Source organism: Pristis pectinata, chromosome 15 (assembly GCF_009764475.1).
Source record: "Pristis pectinata isolate sPriPec2 chromosome 15, sPriPec2.1.pri, whole genome shotgun sequence".
Lineage (NCBI taxonomy): Eukaryota > Metazoa > Chordata > Chondrichthyes > Rhinopristiformes > Pristidae > Pristis > Pristis pectinata.
In genome coordinates this window covers 48,610,327-48,632,660 of record NC_067419.1, presented here as the reverse complement: position 1 = coordinate 48,632,660, position 22,334 = coordinate 48,610,327, and the positions used below count along the sequence as shown (strand labels likewise).

General features: G+C 47.2%; 1 protein-coding gene across 1 annotated transcript in view; it reads right to left on the bottom strand.

Moving 5' to 3' along the window:
* Positions 1-713: 713 nt before the first annotated feature.
* Positions 714-22,334, bottom strand: part of slc17a8 (solute carrier family 17 member 8) — a 68,030-nt gene continuing 46,409 nt past the window's right edge. Inside the window, exons 9-12 of the mRNA XM_052029790.1 lie at positions 16,241-16,373; positions 11,029-11,139; positions 5,123-5,250; positions 714-2,594 (exon numbers count right to left, since the gene is read on the bottom strand). Coding sequence (XP_051885750.1) covers positions 2,241-2,594; positions 5,123-5,250; positions 11,029-11,139; positions 16,241-16,373 — 726 coding nt within the window. The 3' untranslated portion in view covers positions 714-2,240. The remainder of the gene's footprint in view (positions 2,595-5,122; positions 5,251-11,028; positions 11,140-16,240; positions 16,374-22,334) is intronic.

Sequence of the window (22,334 nt, the reverse complement as noted above, 5' to 3'; positions counted from 1 at the left end):
AAGCAGCATCTGTGGAGGGAGAGGGACTGTCGAGGTTTTGGGTGGAGAGGGCAGAAGGGCAGTAGAAAGGGGGAGGTGTGGGGTGAGATCGGGGCCTGAGGTGCTGGGTGCACTGTGGAGATGGGGGAGAGGATGTTGAAGGATGACAGGCAGATGGAGCCAGGTAGGGGAGGGGAAGGGGTAGAGCGGGGAGACATGATAGATGGAGGCAGACAAATAAAATGGGGAAAGAAGGAGCTATGAGCTGAGCGGGGAGGGTGGAGGTGGAGACAGGGGCTGGAGGGAGGTTACCAGTGCTGGAATCTGGTCAGGAAGGGAGGTGGCAACGGGAACCACTGGGGGAGAGGTGAAGGGCAGATGGGGGAGGGAGGAGAGCCGGTGGGTGAAATGTGTGGGTAGAAGATGGACGGAACCCAGGGGGGAGGGGGGCGGAAATGGGTGATGGGACGGCTGGAGGGGGTGGAGGGGAGGGTGGGAAAGGGGACAAAAATAGGAGCACCAGAGGAAGTTTGGAAAGAGAGAGCGCGCGTGGGAGGACCAGAGATGAGGGTTACCTGAAATTGGAAAATTCAACATTCGTCCCATAGTGCTGGAGACCACCAATGTGCATCACCTGACGTTTGGCCATGGATTCACTGAACAATGTTACTTTTATTACTTCTACTTTTCAGGTAACGTCAGTATTCTTCCAGCGTTATGACACATAGCTTCTTTATTACTGCGAAACTCACACCAAGATCAATAAATCCAAATAACAGCTCACATCTAAATTCAACCAGCCTAACATCAACAGTAGAACGTGTGGGCTGTACAGGCATACGTGGCACTGTAAGCCAATCAGAAGACATGGTTTAACATGCTATCAACCTTAACATTACAGAATTCATTCCTGAACTGAACATGTCATATCTGCATGCTTCCCCCTTTGTATTAATTGCTGGTATAGGACGCACAGGTTGGAGGGGAAGAAACTGTCTATGGGTTCTGTACGTTACATTGTCTAAATGGAATGTGGTTTATTTTCATTGACCGGAATGCTTTTCTGTGCTCGAGGAAGAGAGAATGTCTGTCACCTCATGCAGGGGCTGACAGGGCAGAGGGAGGAAAGAAGCTTCACTTCCAGGGAAGGTCAGACCATAATGTAAGATGGCCACTAATAAATCCCACAGGGAATTTCATTTCACCTTGGGGAATTTCTCTTATCTTGCAGCTCCAGAGATCCGGGTTCGATCCTGACCTGGGGTGCTGTCTGTGTGGAGTTTGCACGTTCTCCCTGTGACCGTGGGGGTTTCCCCCGGGTGCACCGGCTTCCTCCCACATCCCAAAGGCAGGCTTAATTACCCTAGTGTAGGTAAGTAGCAAAAAAGAATGAAAGGGAAGTTGTTGGGCATGTGAGAAAAAAAGGGTAGAGGGAAATGGGGGCAGTGGGATCAGTCTGTTGTTTGCCAGCATGGATCTGATGGGCCAAATGGTCTCCTTTAATAAGTAAATAAGAGTGGTGAGGATGTGGAACTCTCTCTCAGAGACAGCAGTTGAGCAAATATATCGAGGTATCTAAGGGGCAGCTGGAGAGGTACACAAGGGAGCAAGGAACAGAAGTAATGGTGAGGGAGAGACCAACAGGACACAATCCTGTTACTGGACTTCAGCCAGAATACTGGACCATTGATCCAAGGACAGGAGTTTGAATCCCACCATGAAAGCCGAGGAATTTAAATTCAGGGGAGAAAGCCGGTGAGCCTGGAACCACAAGACTGTCTCTCTGAAGTCCATCAGGGAGGAACTCTATAAATCTTACCCAGTCTGACCTGTATGTGACTCCAGGCTCACCAATGTGATTGACTCTTAACTGCCTCAGTTTCGGGGTAACTGTGGACGGACAAATACACGGGCATTGCCAGCAATGTCCACATCCTATGAATGAATTAGTGAAGAGACAGAGATTCATGTGGAGCAGGTACAGTACACCAGCACAGCAGACATGGGCCGAATGGCCTGTTTGTATGATGTGACTTCAATGTGATATAATTTTCTTCATGGGCCAAATCTTTTAGAGCATTTATAGCCGGCAATAACCATTTGTACAGTTTGGGGGATTGCCATTGCTACAAATGGAATCCTAAGAAGTCCAATAATTTTTATGAAGTTGTTAAATATGTTGCTTATAACTCAATAAAACAGATTCTCCTTGAACTTTGATACTTAGTCAGACTGCCAGTGTGCAAGTGGGTTCCATGATCTCACTGCGACATGTCTCGGAAGTTGCCGTTCTCACAGTGATAGCTGTTCGGTTCCTCCACCAACTCCTCCTGCACTCTGGCCCTCTTCTTCCTCCAGTCCTCCCTTCGGGAGCCGTTGACTTGGTTGGTCGCTCCATAGGAGGTCTTCTTCTTTGCCCCAATGAAGGTGTCGTCGTTAAGTTCCGTCTCCTCCGCCAGTTCATCCTGGTCGATGATCCCACACTTGTCCTCACTTGTCTCTTCAGGGTCTGCCCAGTCCTGCTTCTCCCCCGAGGCGAAGACCCCGTAGAATATCACGCCGCTATAGTGGACCACTGAGGCAATCAGAAACACATTCTGCCACTCCTCGCGTGTCTGGGGACAAGCAATGAACAAACCAGGTGTGTTTCAGCAACAACGACATCAGGTTCCGTTTATAAGGAGGGGGAGGTGGAGGGGGTGGCAACAGTGGGTAGAGCCGCTGCCTCACAGCGCCAGAGACCCGGGTTCAATCCCAACCTCCGATACTGTCTGTGTGGAGTTTGCACGTTCTCCCTGTGACTTTGTGGATTTTCTTCATGTGTTATGAACACAGAAACAGGCCCTTCGGCCCACCACATCCATGCTGACCTTTCTGCCACCTCCACTAATCCCACGCCCTCATTAGCTCCGTGTCCTTCTATGCCTTGCCTATTTAGGTATCTGTCTCAATTCCTCCCACATTCCAAAGATGGGCAGTTTGGTAAATTCAGCCCCTAGTGGGGAAAATCTGGGGCAGCTGATGGGAATGTAGGGAGAATAAAATGGGTTCAGGTGGGATTAGTGTAAAACAACAGGTGTTTGATGGGCAGTACGGACAGCGAGGGTCTACTTCTGTGATTAGGGAGGAAATTCCAGAGGTTAGTTCCCAGGCAGCCTGAAGCACATGTGGTGGAGGGATTAAATCCAGGGATAAAGTCATTGAGTCACTCAGCACAAAAGCAGGCTGTTTGGCCCATTGTGTTTCCGCTGGCCCATCAGGTAGCTGTCAATACAAATCCCATTTTCCGGCTCATATTACATGGCAATCAGTGCTCTAAATACTTGTTAAACGTTGTGAGAGTCTCTGCCTCCATCATCCACTTAGAGAGTGCATTATGGTGAAAACATTCTTAGAGTCATAGTTAAATTTAAGTAATTAAATAAACCTTGAATTTAAAAAGAAAGCTACCCCTGAAACTTTCTAATTATCAAAAAAAAAACCACCAGGTTCACTGCCGTCTCTCAGAGAAGGAAGTCTGCCATCTTTACCTGGTCTGGCCTATATGTGACTCCCGACCCACTGACTGGGTTAACCTCCTCACTGCTCCCTCATTCCAGAGCCAGCCTGAATGGACAACAAACCTGACATTGTTAGCAATGTTCACAGCTAATAAACAAATAGAAAGGATGTGAAGCCACTGAATTAGAAATAGATACCAGGGTCTACACTGGTTTGGATCAATTGTTTGCTTCAACAGTATTTTTTTAACAAGATTAAACTGCCCCACACTGGTCAAGCTGTGATTGGAAGCCAGTGATGCTATTGTGATCTGAAGGAAGTAAGACTTGCACCCTGCACAGTGCACAAATCTTCAGAATGGCTTGAAACCAGCCACAGTAGCCAAACATTAACAGGCTTCTGGTCCAACCCCAGACTCCCTGAATGCTGAGGCGTGACTTTATGGAGCTTTATAAAATCATGAGGGCGGTATAGATAAGGTGAATGATCACAGTCCTTTTTCCCAGGGCATGGGTTTAAGGTGAGAGGGGAAAGATTTAAAAGGGAAACAAAGGACTGCAGATGCTGGACTCTAGATGAAAAACACGATGATGCTGGAGGAACTCAGCAGGCCAGGCAGCATCCGTGGAGAAAAGCAGCCAGTCAACGTCTTGGGTCAGGACCCTTCCTCAGGACTGAAGATAGGAAAAGGGGAGATGATGACCCCGGGGAGGTGACCCACCTCCCCTCTTTTGTCCACCTATCACTGCTCTGCTTTTCCCTCCTACATATTGGGCTTCCCCTTTTCCTATCTTCAGTCCTGAAGAAGGGTCCTGACCCAAAACCTTGACCGCCTGCTTTTCTCCACGGATGCTGCCTGGCCTGCTGAGTTCCTCCAGCATCAAGATTTAAAAGGGGCCTGAGGGTGGTGGGTGTGTGGAACGAGCTGCCAGAGGAAGTGGTAGAGGTGGGTACAATTACAACGTTTACAAGATATTTAGACAGGTCCATGGATAGAAAAGGTTTAGAGGGATATGGACCTAATGCAGGCAAATGGGACTAGCTCAGGTAGGCAACGAGTTGGGCTGAAGGGCCTGTTTCTGTGCTGTATGACTCTATGACTCTAACTCATTGAATCACAGAATGTCACAGAGCAGAGGAAGGCCGTTCAGCCCAACAAGCCTGTACCAGCTCTTTATACTCTCCAGCGAGTCCCACTCTCCTCTTCAGAGTTGTGAACTTCCCCCTCTTTTAGCCCAGATGTAACTCTCCTTTGCAGATCAGAGTTGGTTCTGCCACAGCCCACTTCCCAGCAGCGTTTTCCCAATTCTAACAACCCGCCAGCTGAACCTCTCCCTCCTGACCTTCCTGGTTGCCATGGTTTTAAACCTGGGTTCTCTGGTTCCCACCCTCTGTGCCAGCAGTTTCCAGCCATCCACGAACATGCTGAACATCTCTCCCTTAACCTTCTCTCTCTCAAACCCCCTGGCTTCTCTGCTCTTCTGTCATGTTTCAGAAGTCCTTCGCCCCAGTGAATCCCCTCTGCACCTTCTTGATGGGCTTTATACCGTTCCTAACACCTGGTGTCCACAACTGGATGCAGCGTCCTGCTGAGGGAGGGAGGTAATTATCATTGAGAAACCGATGGTAGGTTTGGTTGTACCTTGTGTATTGTCATTGCCCCAACAATCAGCGGGCAGATCATTCCAGAGAGTGTTCCCACACCATTGGATATCCCCATCAGAATGCTGGCGTAGCGAGGAGCGATGTCCAGGTGGTTTACATTGAATCCTGAGGTCAACAACAAAAGCACATTATCCCAATGAGGTCTGGGCCATGCAAACCTTCCACTGTGACCTACAAATGGTGCTCAGGTGTTAGTGGGCCTCCCTTTGCATAGAAGAACACTTGCAAACAGATAACAATACCACGAGGTTCTGAAGATACATCCAATGTGAATCCAGCTGGAAACATTAGCAGAACTAAGACATAAAGGCCAAGTCAATGGAATAGAACACCTGGATTAATGATCTGGATATGGTTGTGTCGAGGTTACATTACGAGGCCAGTCAGCCAGAGGTTTGGATCACTGATCCAGTGACATCAGCCTGAATCCTACTCTGGTAAATGAGCAATTTAAGTTCAGGTGAAGAAGTAAATCCAGAAGTTATAATAAAACTTCTTGGTAAATAATTAGAAGCTACCATAAAATCCTGTCTGGTTATAAATGGCCTCCAAGGTAGGAAATCTGCTGTCCTGACCCAGTCTGGTTGGCATGTGACTTGAGGCGCACGGCCCACGATGTTGCGCTGACCATGATGCCAATTTAAACTAATCCCATCTGCCTGCACATGGTCCGTATCCCTCCACTCCCTGCCTGTTCACGTGTCTGTCTAAATGCCTCTTAAACATTGCTGTTGTACCTGCCTCCACCACCTACCCTGGCAGCCCGTTCCAGGCACCCACCACTCTGTGTAAAAAACTTGCCCCGTAAATCTCCTTTAAACTTTCTCCCTCTCACCTTAAAGTTATGTCCTCTTGTATTTGACATTTCCACCCCGGGAAAAAGAATCTGACCATCTACCCTATCTGTGCCTCTCATAACTTTATAAACTTCTATCAGATCTCCCCTCAGCCTCTGACGCTCCAGATAAAACAATCCAAACTCTCCTTATATCTAATACTCTCTAATCCAGGCAGCATCCTGGTGAACCTCTTCTGCACCCTCTCCGAAGCCTCCATATCCTTCCTGTAATAGGGCAACCAGAACTGCACACAATACTCCAAGTGCAGCCTAACCAAAGTTATATGCAGCTGCAACATGACTTCCCGACTTTTATACTCAACACCCCCACCGATGAAAGCAAACATGCCATATGCATTCTTCACCACACTATCTATTTGTGTTACCACTTTCAGGGAGCTATGGACTTGCATCCCAAGATTCCTCTGTACATCAATGTTCCAAAGGGTCCTGCCACTTCCTCTAAATGAGATTAATGTTTAGCTCCTTCAGTTCAGGGGCAACTAAGTACAAGTGCATTACAGGAAGAATGTGAAGAGGTGCAGAAGAGATTCACCAGGATGTTTCCTGGATTAGAGAGTATTAGCTATAGGGAGAGGTCGGACAACTTGGGTTGTTTTCTCTGGAACAGCAGAGGCTGAGGAGAGACCTGATAGAGGTTTATAAAATTATGAGAGGCATAGGTAGGGTAGACAGTCAGAATCTTTTTTCCAGGGTAGGAATGTCGAATACTAAAGAGCATGTATTATGGTGAGGGGGGGAAAGTTTAAAGGAGATGTGCAGGGTAAGCTTTTTACACAGAGAGTGGTGAGTGCCTGGAATGTGCTGCTGGGGGTGGTGTGGAGGCAGATACGATAGGGGCATTTAAGAGGCTATAGACAGACACATGAATATGCAGGGTATGGGGGGATATGGATCATGTGCAGGCAGAAGGGATTTAGTTTAATTCGGCATCGTGTTCAGCACAGACATGGTGGGCCGAAGGGCCTGTTCCTGTGCTGTACTGTTCTGTGTTCTATGTTCTATATATGTGGCTTCTGTGGCTTTTATTACACAAGAACAAAATGATTGCTTGATTGAGTTTATCACATCTCTTCACTGGAGCAACAATACTGCCTATCTGATGCGTGTCAAACCCGGTTTACCGGTTCTCTGCTCTCAGCAGCGAGTTGGGTCACGGGGATCGCAGTGGCCTCATCTGCTGAACAATTCCTGACTTCCTTTCCTCATGGCTCAATCTCCTGTCAAACATGGATTCGGCACACTGTGTCTGCTCCAGTTCTTTTGGAGAGGTCTCCAATTAATCCTCCTCACCCAACTCTTCCCCAGAGCCCTGCATTTTCCCCTGCATACGTCCACATCCGTTTTGCTTTTGAAGGGTCCTGTTGAAATTGCTTAAACTCATGAGAGGTAGGAGCAGGAGTGGGCAGTTCCTCTCCCCCACCCCCTACCCTGCCCTGCTCTGCCCGACTGATCCTGGCCCCAACTCTACCCTCCTGTCTAGTCGCCATAACTAGTCACCGAGGTCAAAGGTTTATCTGTCTCCACCTTGAATACATTCACTGACTGCCTCCACTGCTCTCCTGGGGGTAGAGACTTACAGACGTTTGGTACTGGTATTGGTTTATTATTGTCACTTGTACCGAAGTACAGTGAAAAACCTGTCCTGCATACCAATCGTACAGGTCAATTCATTACACAGTGCAGTTACATTGAGTTAGTACAGAGTGCATTGATGTAGTACAGGTAAAAACAATAACGGTACAGAGTAAAGTGTCACAGCTACAGAGAAAGTGCAGTGCAATAAGGTGCAAGGTCACAACAAGGTAGATCGTGAGGTCATGAGGTCAGAGTCCATCTCATCATATAAGGGAACTGTTCAATAGTCTTATCACAGTGGGGTAGAAGCTGTCCTTAAGTCTGGTGGTACGTGCCCTCAGGCGCCTGTATCTTCTAGCCGATGGAAGAGGAGAGAAGAGAGAGTGTCCCGGGTGGGTGGGGTCTTTGATTATGCTGGCTGCTACACCAAGGCAGCGAGAGGTAAAGCTTCCATCCTGCTGTTACCAGACTCTTGAACTGACCTCTTGTATGTTAAAAGATGAACTCTTGATCTCCCAGTCTACCTCGTTGTGACCCGTTCACTTTATTTGTCTGCCTGCACTGCACTTTCCCTGCAACTGTAACACCATATCCTGCATCCTGTTTCTCCCCTTTTGTACTACCTTGATGTACTTACGTACAGAATGATCTGTCTGGATGGCACACACACAAAAGCTTTTCACTGTATCTCAGTACATGTTTACCACCCTGAGGGAGCAAGTTCCCCCTCATCTGTACGTTAGATGGGGGACTCCTTATTCTGAAATGATGCCCCCTCATTGTAGATACCCCGAGAGGAAACCTTCTCAACACTCAACTCCTCACTCCCCCTCAGTCTCACCTACTTCCACAAGGCCACCTCTTATTCTCCTGAACTGCGATGAGTATTGTTTCAACCTGCTCAATATCTCCTCATAAAACATCCCCGTCATCCCAGGAGTCGACATGTGAACCATCTCGGAACTGCCTCCATCCTTAAATAAGGACACTGGACCTATACCCTGCCCTGTACAACTGGAGTAAGATTGCTCCACTTTTATACTCGATACCCTTTGAATAGAAGCCAACCTTCCATTTACCTTCCCAATTATTTGCTGTACTTGCGTGCTAACTTTCTATGTTTCATGTGCAGGAACCCCCAGCTCCTCCTGTACTCAGCATTCCTCTAGTGCTCAAACCATAACCTCACATTCCCCCACAACACACTCCGTCTGTTGTATTTTCGTCCACCAAACCCCATCCCTTTGCAGGTTCTCTGCTCCTCCTCTCAACTTTATAAACTCAAGACCCTGAGCCATCTAACATCGACGTGGGATGGATCTCAAACAACGGTGAGATGGAGTACAGGAAGGAGGTAGAGAGCCTAGTGGCATGGTGTCATGACAACAACCTTTCCCTCAATGTCAGCAAAACAAAAGAGCTGGTCATTGACTTCAGGAAGGGGGGTGGAGTACATGTGTCAATGGTATTGAGGTGGAGATGGTTGATAGCTTCAGGTTCCTAGGTGTAAATATCAGAAATAGCTTGTCCTGGTCCAACCACAGAGAGAAAGCACATGAGCACCTCTACTTCCTCAGAAGGCTAAGGAAATCTGACATGTCCCCGTTGAGCCTCAACAATCTTTACAGACGCACCATAGAAAGCATCCTATCTGGATGCATCACGGCCTGGTATGGCAACTGCTCTGCCCAGGACCACAAAATATTGCAGAGGGATGTGGACACAGCTCAGCACATCACGAAAACCAGCCTCCCCTCCGTGAACTCTGTCTACTCTTCCTGCTGCCTTGGGAAAGCAGCCGATGTAATCAATGACACCACCCACCCCCCCCCCCCGGATATTCTCTCTTCTCCTTCCGCCTATTAAGCAGAAGATACAAAGGTTTGAGAACAGGTACCACCAGGCTCAAGGACAGCTTCTATCCCGCTGTTATAAGACTCTTGAACGGACCTCTTGTACGATAAAGATGAACTCTCGATCTCCAATCCACTTTGCCATGGCCCTTGCACCTAATTGTCTACCTGCACTGCACTTTCTCTGTAACTATATTCTGCATTCTGTAATTGCCATTTCACTTTTACTGCCTCAATGTGCTTACGTTTTGGATTGATCTGTATGGATCACACAGAAAGCAAAAGTTTTTCACTGTATCTTGGTACATGTGACAATAATAAACCAATTACCAATTATCAATGTTAGAAGTTACATTACAGCTCAGAACTGAGAACACAAGGACACTTGTACAGGTACATGGATAGGAAAGGTTTAAAGGGATATGGGCCAAATGCTGGCAAGTGGGACTAGCTTAGATGGGAATCTTGGTTGGCATGGACCAGTTGGGCTGAAGTGCCTGTTTCCGTGCTGTATGAGTCTACGACTCTAAGGAAAGGGAAACGTTTGTCACTATAGAACTCTTGGAGTCTGTCTCGAGGCAGGAGGTTAGAATGTGCCCAGTCGTTTTCAGAGAAAGCCACTTCCTGCATTATAGAACCACGACCAGTTCAGATACAGCAAAATGGCAAAAGTTTTGAGAGGTCGAATGGCCTCCCTCTGTTCCAAACTTCCTAAACCAAGTAACTCTTCCTCCGCAAGGGATGGTGCCAACACACTTGAACTGGATCACTGACAGAGACCAGGGGAGAGATTTGCAAAGGGAGATGTGTACCAAGCTATAGGAAATAAATCATTGGATTTATTTATCTTACAACCATCAGGTTCTTGAACCGACCTGCACAACCCTAACCCTACCTCAGCAACGGAACACTACAGAACACCTCTTGCACTTGTCTCTGATTGTGTTTTTAGAACATAGAACACAGAACAGTACAGCACAGGAACAGACCCTTCAGCCCACAATGTTCTGCCAAACTCATTTAGCTAATGACACCTAATTAAACGAATCTCTTCTGCCTGCACATGGTTCATATCCCTCCATTCTCAGCATATTCACATGTCTATCTAAGAGCCTCTTAAACGCCTCTATCATATCTGCCTCCACCACCACCCCCGGCAGCACATTCCAGAAACCCACCGCTCTCTGTGTAAAAAAAAACTTGCCCAGCACGTCTCCTTTGAACTTTCCCCCTCTCACCTTAAATGCACGCCCTCTAGTATTAGACATTTTGACACTTGGAAATAGATACCAGCTGTCTACCCTATCTGTGCCTCTCATCATTTTATAAACTGCTGTCAGGTCTCCCCTCAGCCTCTGATGCTCCAGAGGAAGCAACCTTTTTTTTACTCTAAGGTCTTGCTTTGTCTATTTTTTCACCGTATGGTATCATTTATGTACAATTTATATTGTGTGTGGTCTACATCAATGTGCCTGTGACACTGCTGCAAGCAAGTTTGTCATTGTACTTGTACCTCACTGTACTTGTGCACATGACAAGAAACTCGACTTGACCTGGACTGCATGCAGACCATTAGAACAAAAGGTAACCCACCTGAAATTGCAAATCCGCTGAATCCAACAGCGAGCACCAGGAAAGAAATTGCAACCTCTCGGGTATGGGAATAACCAACAATCAGTAACAAGGTGGCCTCCATGCCAAAGCCTAGGGCAAAGAAAACCTCACATTAGTGACTGCAATCATCATCTCAAGATTCTCCTGATCGTATCCTGCATTGTACCAAGTCCCCACCAGCAATTATTCTTTCTTCTCACTGACCTAAGCTGGTCCTTAAGATTGCGAGGCCTTTATTTTCAAGTTCTGATCCCTGTCTATGACTTTCTCCACCGGCCCAGACCCTCCCCGTGTCTGTAACCTCCCCCAGCACACCACCATGTGACATCTCTACAGTCCTCCAACTCTGGCCTCTTCTGCAGCTTCTCTTTGAAAGGCTTCACCACCGGCAGCCGTGCCTTCAGCTGTCAAGACCCCGAGCTCCAGAATCCCCCCACCAAACCTCTCCAACTCTACAGTTGCTTCTCCTCCTTTATGATGTGTGGTGTAGTGGTTATCACGTTCACTTTACACGTGAAAGGTCCCCAGTTTAATCCTGGGCAGAAACACTGTTGATTTTTGAACAGCACGGTAGTGTAGTGGTTAGCGTAACACTATTACAGTGCCAGTGACCCAGGTTCAATTCCCGCTGCTGTCTGTAAGGAGTTTGTATGTTCTCCCTGTGTCTGCATGGGTTTCCTCCAGGTGCTCCGGTTTCCTCCCACATTCTAAAGACGTATGGGTTAGAAAGTTGTTGGTGCCGGAAGCGTGGCAACACTTGCAGGCTGCCCCCAGAACACTCTTATGCAGAAGATGCATTTCACTGCGTGCTTTGATGTACATGTGACTAATAAAGAAATCTTAATCTTAAACTTAAGGATGTGGCTGTGCTGGAGAGGGTGCAGAGGAGATTCACCAGGACTTTAGTTATAGGGGAGACTGGACAGGCTAGGCTTGTTTCCCCTGGAGCGAAGGAGGCTGAAGGGTGACCTGACGGAGGTATATAAGATTATGAGAGGAATAGATAGGGTAGACAGTCAGTGTCATTTTCCTAAGGTAGAGGTGTAATAAAACAGTGTAGGTTTAAGGTGAGAGGAAGGAGCTTTAAAGGGGATCTGAGGGGTAAAATATTTCACGAACAAAGTGGTTGATACCTGGAACTCGCTGCCAGGGGCGGTGGTGGAACTATCTTTAAGAGACATTTAGACAGATACTTTAATAGGCAAGGCATAGAAGGATATGGTCCTGATTCAGGCAGTTGGGATTAGTGTAGATGTAGGCACGGACATGGTGGGCCAAAGGGCCTGTCTCTGTGCTGCAGCTCTGTGACTCCATAAGCAACTTCACCAACCAAGCTTTCATTTACTTGTCTATGAAACATTTACATCTGGCTCAATGTCAAAATGTACTTGATAGCCCTTCTGTGAAGGATGAAGGGACATTTTTACCACATTAAAGGTGTTATATAAATGGAACCTGTTGTTGTAAGGTGTCATTGGTTACATGAACCAGCAATGAAGCCTCGTGACTCAGAATCACTTCCTGCCCACCATTATTAGTTATGTTGGTGGAAGAACATTGGAAGAGCTTTAAGCAGTCGCTGTTACAATGAGGGAGCCTTGCCCAAATCATGGGCCATAGATGCAGGTACAGGAATGGATGTGACTGCACTGGAGAGGGTGCAGAGGAGATTCACCAGGATGGTGCATGGGATGGGGTGTCTCAGTTCTGAGGAGAGACTGGGGAGGCTGTGTTTTCCCTGGAGCAGAGGAGGCTGAGGGGGGACCTGCCAGAGGTATAAAAATTATGAGAAGCATAGACAGGGCAGGCAGTGAGAAACTTTTCCCCACGGCAGAGGTTCGGTTCTGGTCACCTCATTATAGGAAGGATGTAGAAGCTTTAGAGAGGGTGCAGAGGAGATTTACCAGGATGCTGCCTGGATTGGAGAGCATGTCTTATGAGGATAGGTTGAGTGAGCTAGGGCTTTTCTCTTTGGAGAGAAGAAGGATGAGAGGTGACTTGATAGAGGTGTACAAGATGATAAGAGGCACAGATCGAGTGGACAGTCAGAGACTTTTTCCCAGGGCAACAATGGCTAACACGAGGGGACATAATTTTAAAGTGAATGGAGGAAGGTATAAGGGGGATGTCAGGGGTAATTTTTTTTTTACACAGAGAGTGGTGGGTGCGTGGAACGCACTGCCGGCATAGGTTGTGGGGGCAGATACATGAGGGATATTGAAGACACTCTTAGATAGGCACATGAATGATAGAGAAATGGGGGGCTATGTGGGAGGGAAGGGTTAGATAGATTAAGATGTCAGCACAATGTTGTGGGCCGAAGGGCCTGTACTGTGCTGCAGTGTTCTATTCTATGAAAAAAGAAGTGTCTAAGACCATAAGGGATATGTTTAAGGTGCAGGGTAATAGATGGGATCGGAGAAAGAATTTTTTTTCCAATCTGGGAAGGCAGAAGCTCTCACAACATTTGATAAGGATCCAGAGGGGCACTTGAGTCACCGAGGTATAGGAGGCTACAGATCAAGTGCTGGCAAATGGGATTAGTATAGATGGGTACTTGAGGGACAGCACGGACGAGGTGGGCTGAAGTGACTGTTTCTGTGCTGTGAGACCCCATCACTCTATATCCCTAGAAAACAGTCACCGCTCGCTCACATATCTCCTCCACAGGGTCACTCTCCTGATCCTTGGGGGAGAGGGGCGAGGAAGAAAATGTGTAGCGGCATTTGGAGGTGTCAGCTTTGGATGGCTGGTTGGAAATGGCTCGGCAGTATCGATGATGCTTTAGTACCCTCTAACCTCACAAAATCCCTCTCTGGGAACTACGTAATGGTTTCAGACAGAGTGCAGGGGAGATTAACCAGAATAAATCATGGAATCACAGAGTTCAGCCCACAGAAGCCATCCTGGCTTTCAGTAGAGCAGATCCATGCCCTGCAAATTATTCTCTCTCAATTCCTTTAGGGAATTTCTGGGGTGAGGGACTTCAGTTAAGGTGGGGGGGGGGGAGTTCCTGTCACCTTAATCTCCTCTGCACCCTCTCCAGTGCAATCCCACCCATTTCTGTACCTGCATCTGTGGCCCATGACTTGGGCAAGAGAAGGTTAAGGAGAGATGTGATGGAGGCTTCCAGAATCAGGGACAGTTTGGATGGAGAAGCTGTTCCCAGTGGCAGGATGGTTGGTGACCAAAGGACGGATTTAGGATAATCAGCAAGAGAGCCAGAGGTGACGGGAGGAGGTTTTGTTTACTCTGTGGTCTGGGACGAGGTGTGTGGAGGGAGCAGTTTCAGAACGGAATTGGATAAGTCTTTGATTGTGGACAAGGTACAGAGCAGCAGAGATAGAACAGAGGAATTGTGCTAATGGGGTCACTCCATCAAAGTGCTGGGTGGTACCACTCAGCAGTATTTAACAGGGATGAGAATAGGCTGAAGCTAAACACACAAAGGTGTGAAGGTCAGCTCTCTCAGCTTCACACTGTGAGTGGTTGCCATGGAGAGGTGGACATGCCTATTGTCTTGTCAAAAGGCTCCAGACATTTTGCTGCCTCGCTGATTGTAGACACCAGTGATGGAGAGTGTCCTGAAGGCAAAACATCAAAAGCTCTACAGATGCACCAACATCTGAAGAAGCATGGTGTGCAGAAGGGAAGGGGTAGCTGACTGAGGTCACGGGGTCAGAGAGGTGACCCCTGGCCCCTCCCAATGACTCTATCAGTGTAGCCAGGTAGATGTGGAGAAAACACTGCCACTTAATGAGAGGACTATACCTGGGGCCTCAAGTTAGATACAGAATCAGGAGTAGGCCATTCGCTCCTCATTCCTGGTTCAACATTCAATGTGGCTGATCTTTTACCTCAGTGCCATTGTCTGCACTAGCTTCATATCTCTTGATTCCCTTAATATTTAAAAATCTATCGATCACCATCTTGAATGTACTCAACGTGAATCTCCATGGATCTCCAGGGGAGAGAATTCCAACAATTCACCACCATCTGGGTGAAGAAATTTCTTCCTTGTCCTGAATGGCCAATCCCTTATTCTGAGATTGTGAACCTTATTTCTAGGGACCCCACCCAGGGAAAACATCTCCTCCATCTATCCTGTCTAGTCACGTAAAAGAAATTATATTTCAATGAGATCACGTCTCATTCTTCCAAACTCTAGACAGTACAGGTCAGTTACTAAAAAAATCCAATGGGAAATTCAGGAGAATATTCTTTGCCAGTGAGTGTGGAGGACGTGGAACTCACTCCCACAGGGAGGAGCCAAGGGGAAGTGCAGGAGTGGGTTTAGGGGGAATAAACACACAAGGGGGAGAGGGATAGAGGGAGAGGTGGATGGGGGGAGGGGAGGGATGGGAGGAGACTGGTGTGGAGGAGAAAGGTCGGCAGGAGCAGAGGGGATGGATGATCTATTTCTGCGCTGTAATTGCAATCACCAGCAAGAGTGCTGGTTACTGCCCCCAGCATTTGGTTGCAATGTTAATCCACAGCCACCCTGGAACACTGAGAGGACTTCAAACCCACACCTGAGATCAGTGGCAACCATGACTACTGGATTGTTGGTCTTCTAAAACAAAGGCACCATCTGGTTTAGCAATGTCCTTCAGGGGACGAGATCTGCTGTCTTTACCTGGCCTTGTCTACATGTGACTCCAGACTCTCAACAACGTGGCGCTAACTGACCCCTGGATCACTGAGCAAGTCTCTGCCAAACCGCAATGTCACAACACTAACATTTTCCCAACATCCCCAACGTTCTAATTTTCCAGCTCTTGGCCAGTCACAACCAAAGCACATCCTTGTGAACCTGTTCCTCCTGCTCAATACCCTACCTGTGATGTGGATCCCAAAACTACCACAACCCTCCGACTGAGGTCCCACTAAACTTTACAGGGGAGAAACTGGTCCTCAGCCACCAGCGAGAGTGTGGTCGTTTACCCCGACATGTGGTTCCAATGAGCTTAAAGGAGTGAAAGTGCATTCGTGAATGTAATCGGCAGCCAACACTCCAGGGATTGGGGTCGGTGAACAAGCCCAAGCAGTGCTTTGTACAATATAAACCCCTCATGACAAAACACGACTGGTTTTTCAACCTCATCCTCGGTAGAAGATCCTTCCCCAGACTCCATCAGACGACAGGGTGGCAATCCTTGAAGCAAAGACTGGGAAGAGAATTCCCTCTCACCTCCACAATTCATGATTTTCCGAACGGTGGTTGTGGATAGGATATTCCGGCTCCTCAAGAAGTCAGCGATCTGCCCTCCAATTGGCACAACAATTGTCATCACCATGTGCGGCACAGCCGACAGTATACCCACCTGACCGGAAGATAGTTCAAGATCCCATTTGTATCATTGAAGAATCATGTATTCAATAAATGCATGCACTCAATGACTGTTATAACTCAATGTTATAAAGCTGCCTGCTTTGCATTAGAGATGGCAGCTGTTAGGCCAGCTGTGCATCGTTCTACAGACTTTTAAAACCCAGCAGCCCTGTGTTTTCGTAGAACCATAGAAATTTTCAGCCCATCTTGTCCATAACAGAATTTATTTATCTAAATAATACCTGGATTTCAAGGGTCAAGCTATGGGGAGATATTGTACAAAATTCCCTGGAACCTAGAAGACTGAGGGGTGGTCTGATCAAAATTTCCAAAGGGAATTGAAAGGGAAAACTGTTTCAGCTGGTTGGTGAGTCGGCGACTGGTCTATAAGTTGGGTGCTGCTAGCAAAGACTTCTATATGCAGAAGGTGGCGGAGGTTTGGAACTCTCTTCCACAAACAATAACTGATGCCTGATCATAGATTCATAGAGTCATAGAGTCATACAGCACGGAAACAGGCCCTTCGGCCCAACTCGTCCATGCAGACTGTGTCGCCCAGCGAGCTGGTCCCATCCGCCCGCGTTTGGCCCATAGCCCTCTAAACGTCTCCTATCCATGGACTTATCTAGATGGCTTTTAAATGTTGCTGATGTGCCCGCCTCAACCACTATTTCTGGCAACTCATTCCAAACACGCACCACCCTTTGTGTGAAGAAGCTGCCCCTGATGTCCCTTTTAAATCTCTTGCCTCTGATCTTAAACGTATGCCCTCTTGTTTTTAGCACCCCGTCCCTGGGAAATAGATGATGTGCTTTCACCCTGTCTATGCACTTCATGATCTTATACACCTCTGTCAGGTCACCCCTCAATCTCCTACGTTCCAGGGAATAAAGTCCCAGTCTAAGCAACCTCTCCTTGTAACTCAGGCCCCCAAGTCCAGGCAACATCCGGGTAAATCTTTTCTGCGCGCTTTCTAGTTTAATAACATCTTTCCTATAACAGGGTGACCAAAACTGTACACAATACTCCAAGTCATTTCTAAATTTTAAATCTGAAGTTGAAGGATTTTGGTTAATAGAAGGAACTAAGGGTGTGAGGAAAGGTTGGTGTGTGGAGGTAGAATACCAGTCACGAGCCCATTAGACAGCGGAATGGGTTGATGGGAGTCTCTTCTTAAAGATCCCAGAAGAGCTAATCCTAGTTGTCAGCCCTCAGCTGACAGCCCTGCAGGACAGCACTGTTCACCCAGTTAGTGAAGAGGTCTGCTGCTGCCGCCATCCCTGCAGGCAGAGAGTTCCAGATCCCACCACCCAACATCTCCATGTCCTCCCCAATTTAAGAGGCATTTAGACAGGCACATGAACAGGCAGGGAATGGAGGGATACGGACCATGTGCAGGTGGATGGGATTGGTTTAATTTGGCACCATGGTTGGCATGGACATGGTGGGCTGAAGGGCCTGTTCCTCTGCTGCACTGTTAGAATAGAGAACATTACAGCACAGTACAGGCCCTTCGGCCCACAATGTTGTGCCAACATTTTATCCTGTTCTAAGATCTATCTAACCCTTCCCTCCCAATAGCCCCCCATTTTTCTATCAATCATGTGCCTGTCTAAGAGTCTCTTAAATGTCCCTAATGTATCTGTCCCCACAACCTCTGCCAGCAGTGCGTTCCACGCACCCAACATTCTCTGTGTAAAAAACTTACCTCTGACATCCCCCTTATACCTTTCTCCAATCACCTTAAAATCATGTCCCCTCGTGTTAGCCATTGTCGCCCTGGGAAAAAGTCTCTGACTGTCCACTCGATCTGTGCCTCTTATCATCTAGTACACCTCTATCAAGTCACCTCTCATCCTCCTTCTCTCCAAAGAGAAAAGCCCTAGCTCACTCAACCTATCCTCATAAGACATGCTCTCCTATCCAGGCAGCATCCTGGTAAATCTCCTCTGCACCCTCTCTAAAGCTTCCACATCCTTCCTATATGAGGCAACCAGAACTGAACACAATACTCCAAGTGTGGTCTAACCAGAGTTTTATAGAGCTGCAACATTACCTCGTGGCTCTTGAACTCACTACCCCGACTAGTGAAGGCCAACACAACATACGCCTTCTTAACAGCCCTATCAACCTGTGTGGCAACCTTGAGGGATCTATGGGCATGGACCCCAAGATCCCTCCGTTCCTCCACACTGCTAAAAGTCCTGCCATTAACGTATTCTGCCTTCAAATTTGATCTTCCAAAGTGTGTAATTTCACACTTTTCCAGGTTGAACTCCATCTGCCTCTTCTCAGCCCAGCTCTGCATTCTATCAATGTCCTGTTGTAATCTACAGCAACCTTCTACACTATCCACAACACCATCAACCTTCATGTCATCTGCAAACTTACTAACCCACCCTTCCACATCCTCATCCAAGCCATTTATAAAAATCACAAAGAGCAGGGTCCCAGAACAGATCCCTGTGGAACACCACTGGTCACTGACCTCCAGGCAGAATACACTCCATCTACAACCACCCTCTGTCTTCTATGGGCAAGCCAATTTTGAATCCACACAGCCAAGTTTTCCTGGATCCCATCCCTCCTGACTCTCTGAATGAGCCTTCATGAGGAACCTTATCAAACGTCTTACTAAAATCCATGTTCACCACATTCACTGCTCTACCTTCATCAATGTGCTTTGTCACATTCTATGTTCTATGTTCTATAACCTTCTGACTAAGGACTTAAGACAACGCCACCTAGTTACTGACCTCTCTCCCCAAGAGAAATTGGCCCTCACTGTTTACCCTGTCTCCATGCTTTTAAAGATTTAATCTCCTCTCAGCCTTCTCTGTTCCACAGGGAACATCACCAGCCTGGGCAGCTCTCACTACAACTATAATTTTAACTTTCTATATGACCTTATTTTAACTGTTAATTCTTTGATTTGTCATTGGCCACCTTACATTAATCACCTTATTTCTGGACTCACGAGCCAGTGAACAGAGTTTCCCATGTCATAGAATCATACCACACAGAAGGGAGTTTCCATTTGTCCCTACTGTATCTGTGCCAGCAGTGAAATGGAGACACAACAGACGGCAGATGCTGGAATGTGGAACAACAAACGATCTGCTAGAGGAACTCATCGGGTCAGGCAGCATCTGGTCCAGATGAAGGGTGTCAATTCAAAACGTCAACTACCCATTTCCCTCCACAGGTGCTGCCTGACCTGCTGAGTTCCTCCAGTGGCTTATGTCTTGCCAGTTCTTTGAAAGAGTTCTCCATTTAATCCCACTTCCCTTTCACCAGAGCCCTGCAATCTCTCCCCTACAAGGATTTGAAAGTTCCTGTGAATTCGCTTCACAACCCTGTCAGGGAGTGGATTCCACATCACACAACGCACGGCATGAAGAAATTCCACTCCTTCTCCCTGGTTCATTTCCCGATCCCTTCAAACACATCCCCTTATATCTGACCCTCCTGCACTGGAAAAACTTCTGCTTGTGTATTCCATCAAAACCCTTCACGACTATTGAAGAATTAGCTCTTTATAATTCTTCAATCACTGAAGAAACCATGTTCAATAACTTTAATGGCATCTTTTGTGTTTTCTTACAATAAAGAGCCTGCCTGCTCCATTATAGAGACATAGAAGTACCATAGAAGTACCATAGAACCATACAGCACAAAACAGGCCCTTCGGCCCACCATGTTGTGCCGTCCATCAGACCACCCTCACACTACCTAACCCCTTCCTCCCGCATATCCCTCTATCTCACATTCCTCCATGTGCCTATCCAACAAGCTCTTGAACCTGTTCAATGTATCTGCCTCCACCACCACCCCAGGCAGTGCATTCCATGCACCAACCACTCTCTGGGTGAAAAACCTCCCCCTGACATCTCCCCTGAACCTCCCACCCATAACCTTAAAGCCATGACCTCTCGTCTTGAGCACTGGTGCCCTGGGAAGGAGGCGCTGACTGTCTACTCTATCTATTCCTCTCAATATTTTATCCACCTCTATCATGTCTCCCCCTCATCCTCCTCCTTTCCAGTGAATAAAGCCCTAGCACCTTAAGCCTCTCCTCATATTCAATACTCTCCAATCCAGGCAGCATCCTGGTAAATCTCCTCTGCACCCTCTCCAACACCTCCACATCCTTCCTATAATGCGGCAACCAGAGCTGCACACAGTGCTCTTAAGTTATGAATCAGTCAGCAAAAAAACTTCCTCTTACTCTGTCTCCCACTTTAATTTGTCCTTCAGTTATTCACACAGCCCCCACATTAATTAATTTACCTTTTTGTCACCAGTTTTTCATTGTCTTTCATTTATTGTTATGACGGATTTTTAAGGCTGCACCTTACAAGTTCCTTGGCTTCTGTTTAATTATATTTCTACCAGTTATCCTGTCATCCAGCGTGTGATATCATCGCTGCAACTGCACCAGTCCAAGGTGAAGGGATGTTATAATAATGAAGAGTGCTTAATGAAACAGGTTTCAGTGGTGCTATTGGGTACACATCCGATCAGATACCAGATCAGTTCAATGCCTTTATTAGTTTAATTTCAGTTACGTACCAAACCTGTCACTGAACAAAATATTCTGGATGATGCATGGGCCTGAATTCTAACCCACTCTTTTTATTCACAGACAACCAGAACTCAATCCAGAGTTTGTTGCTGGTTACTCAGGGCTCAGAGAGGCTGAGAGGTGTTCCACTAACTCTCTGCTTGTGGGAAGTGGTACAGAGTCCCCACAATTCTCCAACCTGCCTCAGTGTGTGCTGGAAGCCAGGGGAGCTCATTCTAGGCTTTTGCATGCAAAAGCTTCACTGCTAGAGATCTTCTGTAGATCTGTGTTGCATGGATCGGTAGCAGTAGGGATACTGAGGAGCAGATTGGGATGCAGATTTTGGAAAGATGCGAAAATAACAGGGTTATTATCATGGGAGACTTCAACTTCCCAAATATTGATTGGCACCTGCTTAATGCCAAAGGTTTAGAGGGGGCAGAGTTTGTTAAGTGTGTCCAGGACGGATTCCTGTCACAGTATGTTGACAGGCCAATTAGAGGGAATCCCATATTAGGTCTAGTTTTAGGTAACGAACAGGGTCAGGTGACAGATCTATTGGTGGGTGAACATTTGGGGGACAGTGACCACTGCTCCATAACCTTTAGCATTGTCATGGACAGGGATAGGAGCAAAGAGGACGGGAGGATATTTAATTGGGGAAAGGCGAATTATGAGGCTATAAGGCAAGAACTTGAGAGTGTAAATTGGGATGACATTTTTGAAGGGAAATGTACTATGGAGATAAATGTACGGGCTCAATCCCCGCCACTGTCTGTAAGGAGTTTGTATGTTCTCCCCGTGTGACTGCATGGGTTTCCTCTGGGTGCTCCAGTTTCCTCCCACATTCCAAAGATGTACAGGTTAGGAAGTTGTGGGCATGCTATGTTGGTGCTTGGAAGCGCGGCGACACTTGTGGGCTGCCCCCAGAACGCTCTACGCAAAAGATGCATTTCACTGTGTGTTTCAATGTACATGTGACTAATAAAGATATCTTATCTTATTAAGTGTTCGAAATGTTCTGAAGTTGGGAAAGGCATTACAGAAATGTAAATTCCAAAAGGTAGACATCCCGATGACATGTTCTTCCTCCCAAAACTGAATTTCCAAGCTTTGTCCTGGTGGCCAGAGTCAGGATGTACCCAAGTTATTGCCCAGCCCCCAATAGATCGGCCCCCTGACTCTGAGAAAAAGAAACAGCATCTCTCAAAGTCCACATTTTAACCATTGCTCTGTGCCCCAGGGACCAGGGTTACCTGCTGGTGAGAGGTCGGGCAGTTGTAAACCGGGTGATGTCTGAGTCCATGCAGCAAGTTCCCAGGCTGAGACCATGACCCACAGTGTCAATACAGCAGAGGAGGTAGAGTTGGAAACTTCTTTTTTGCTTAC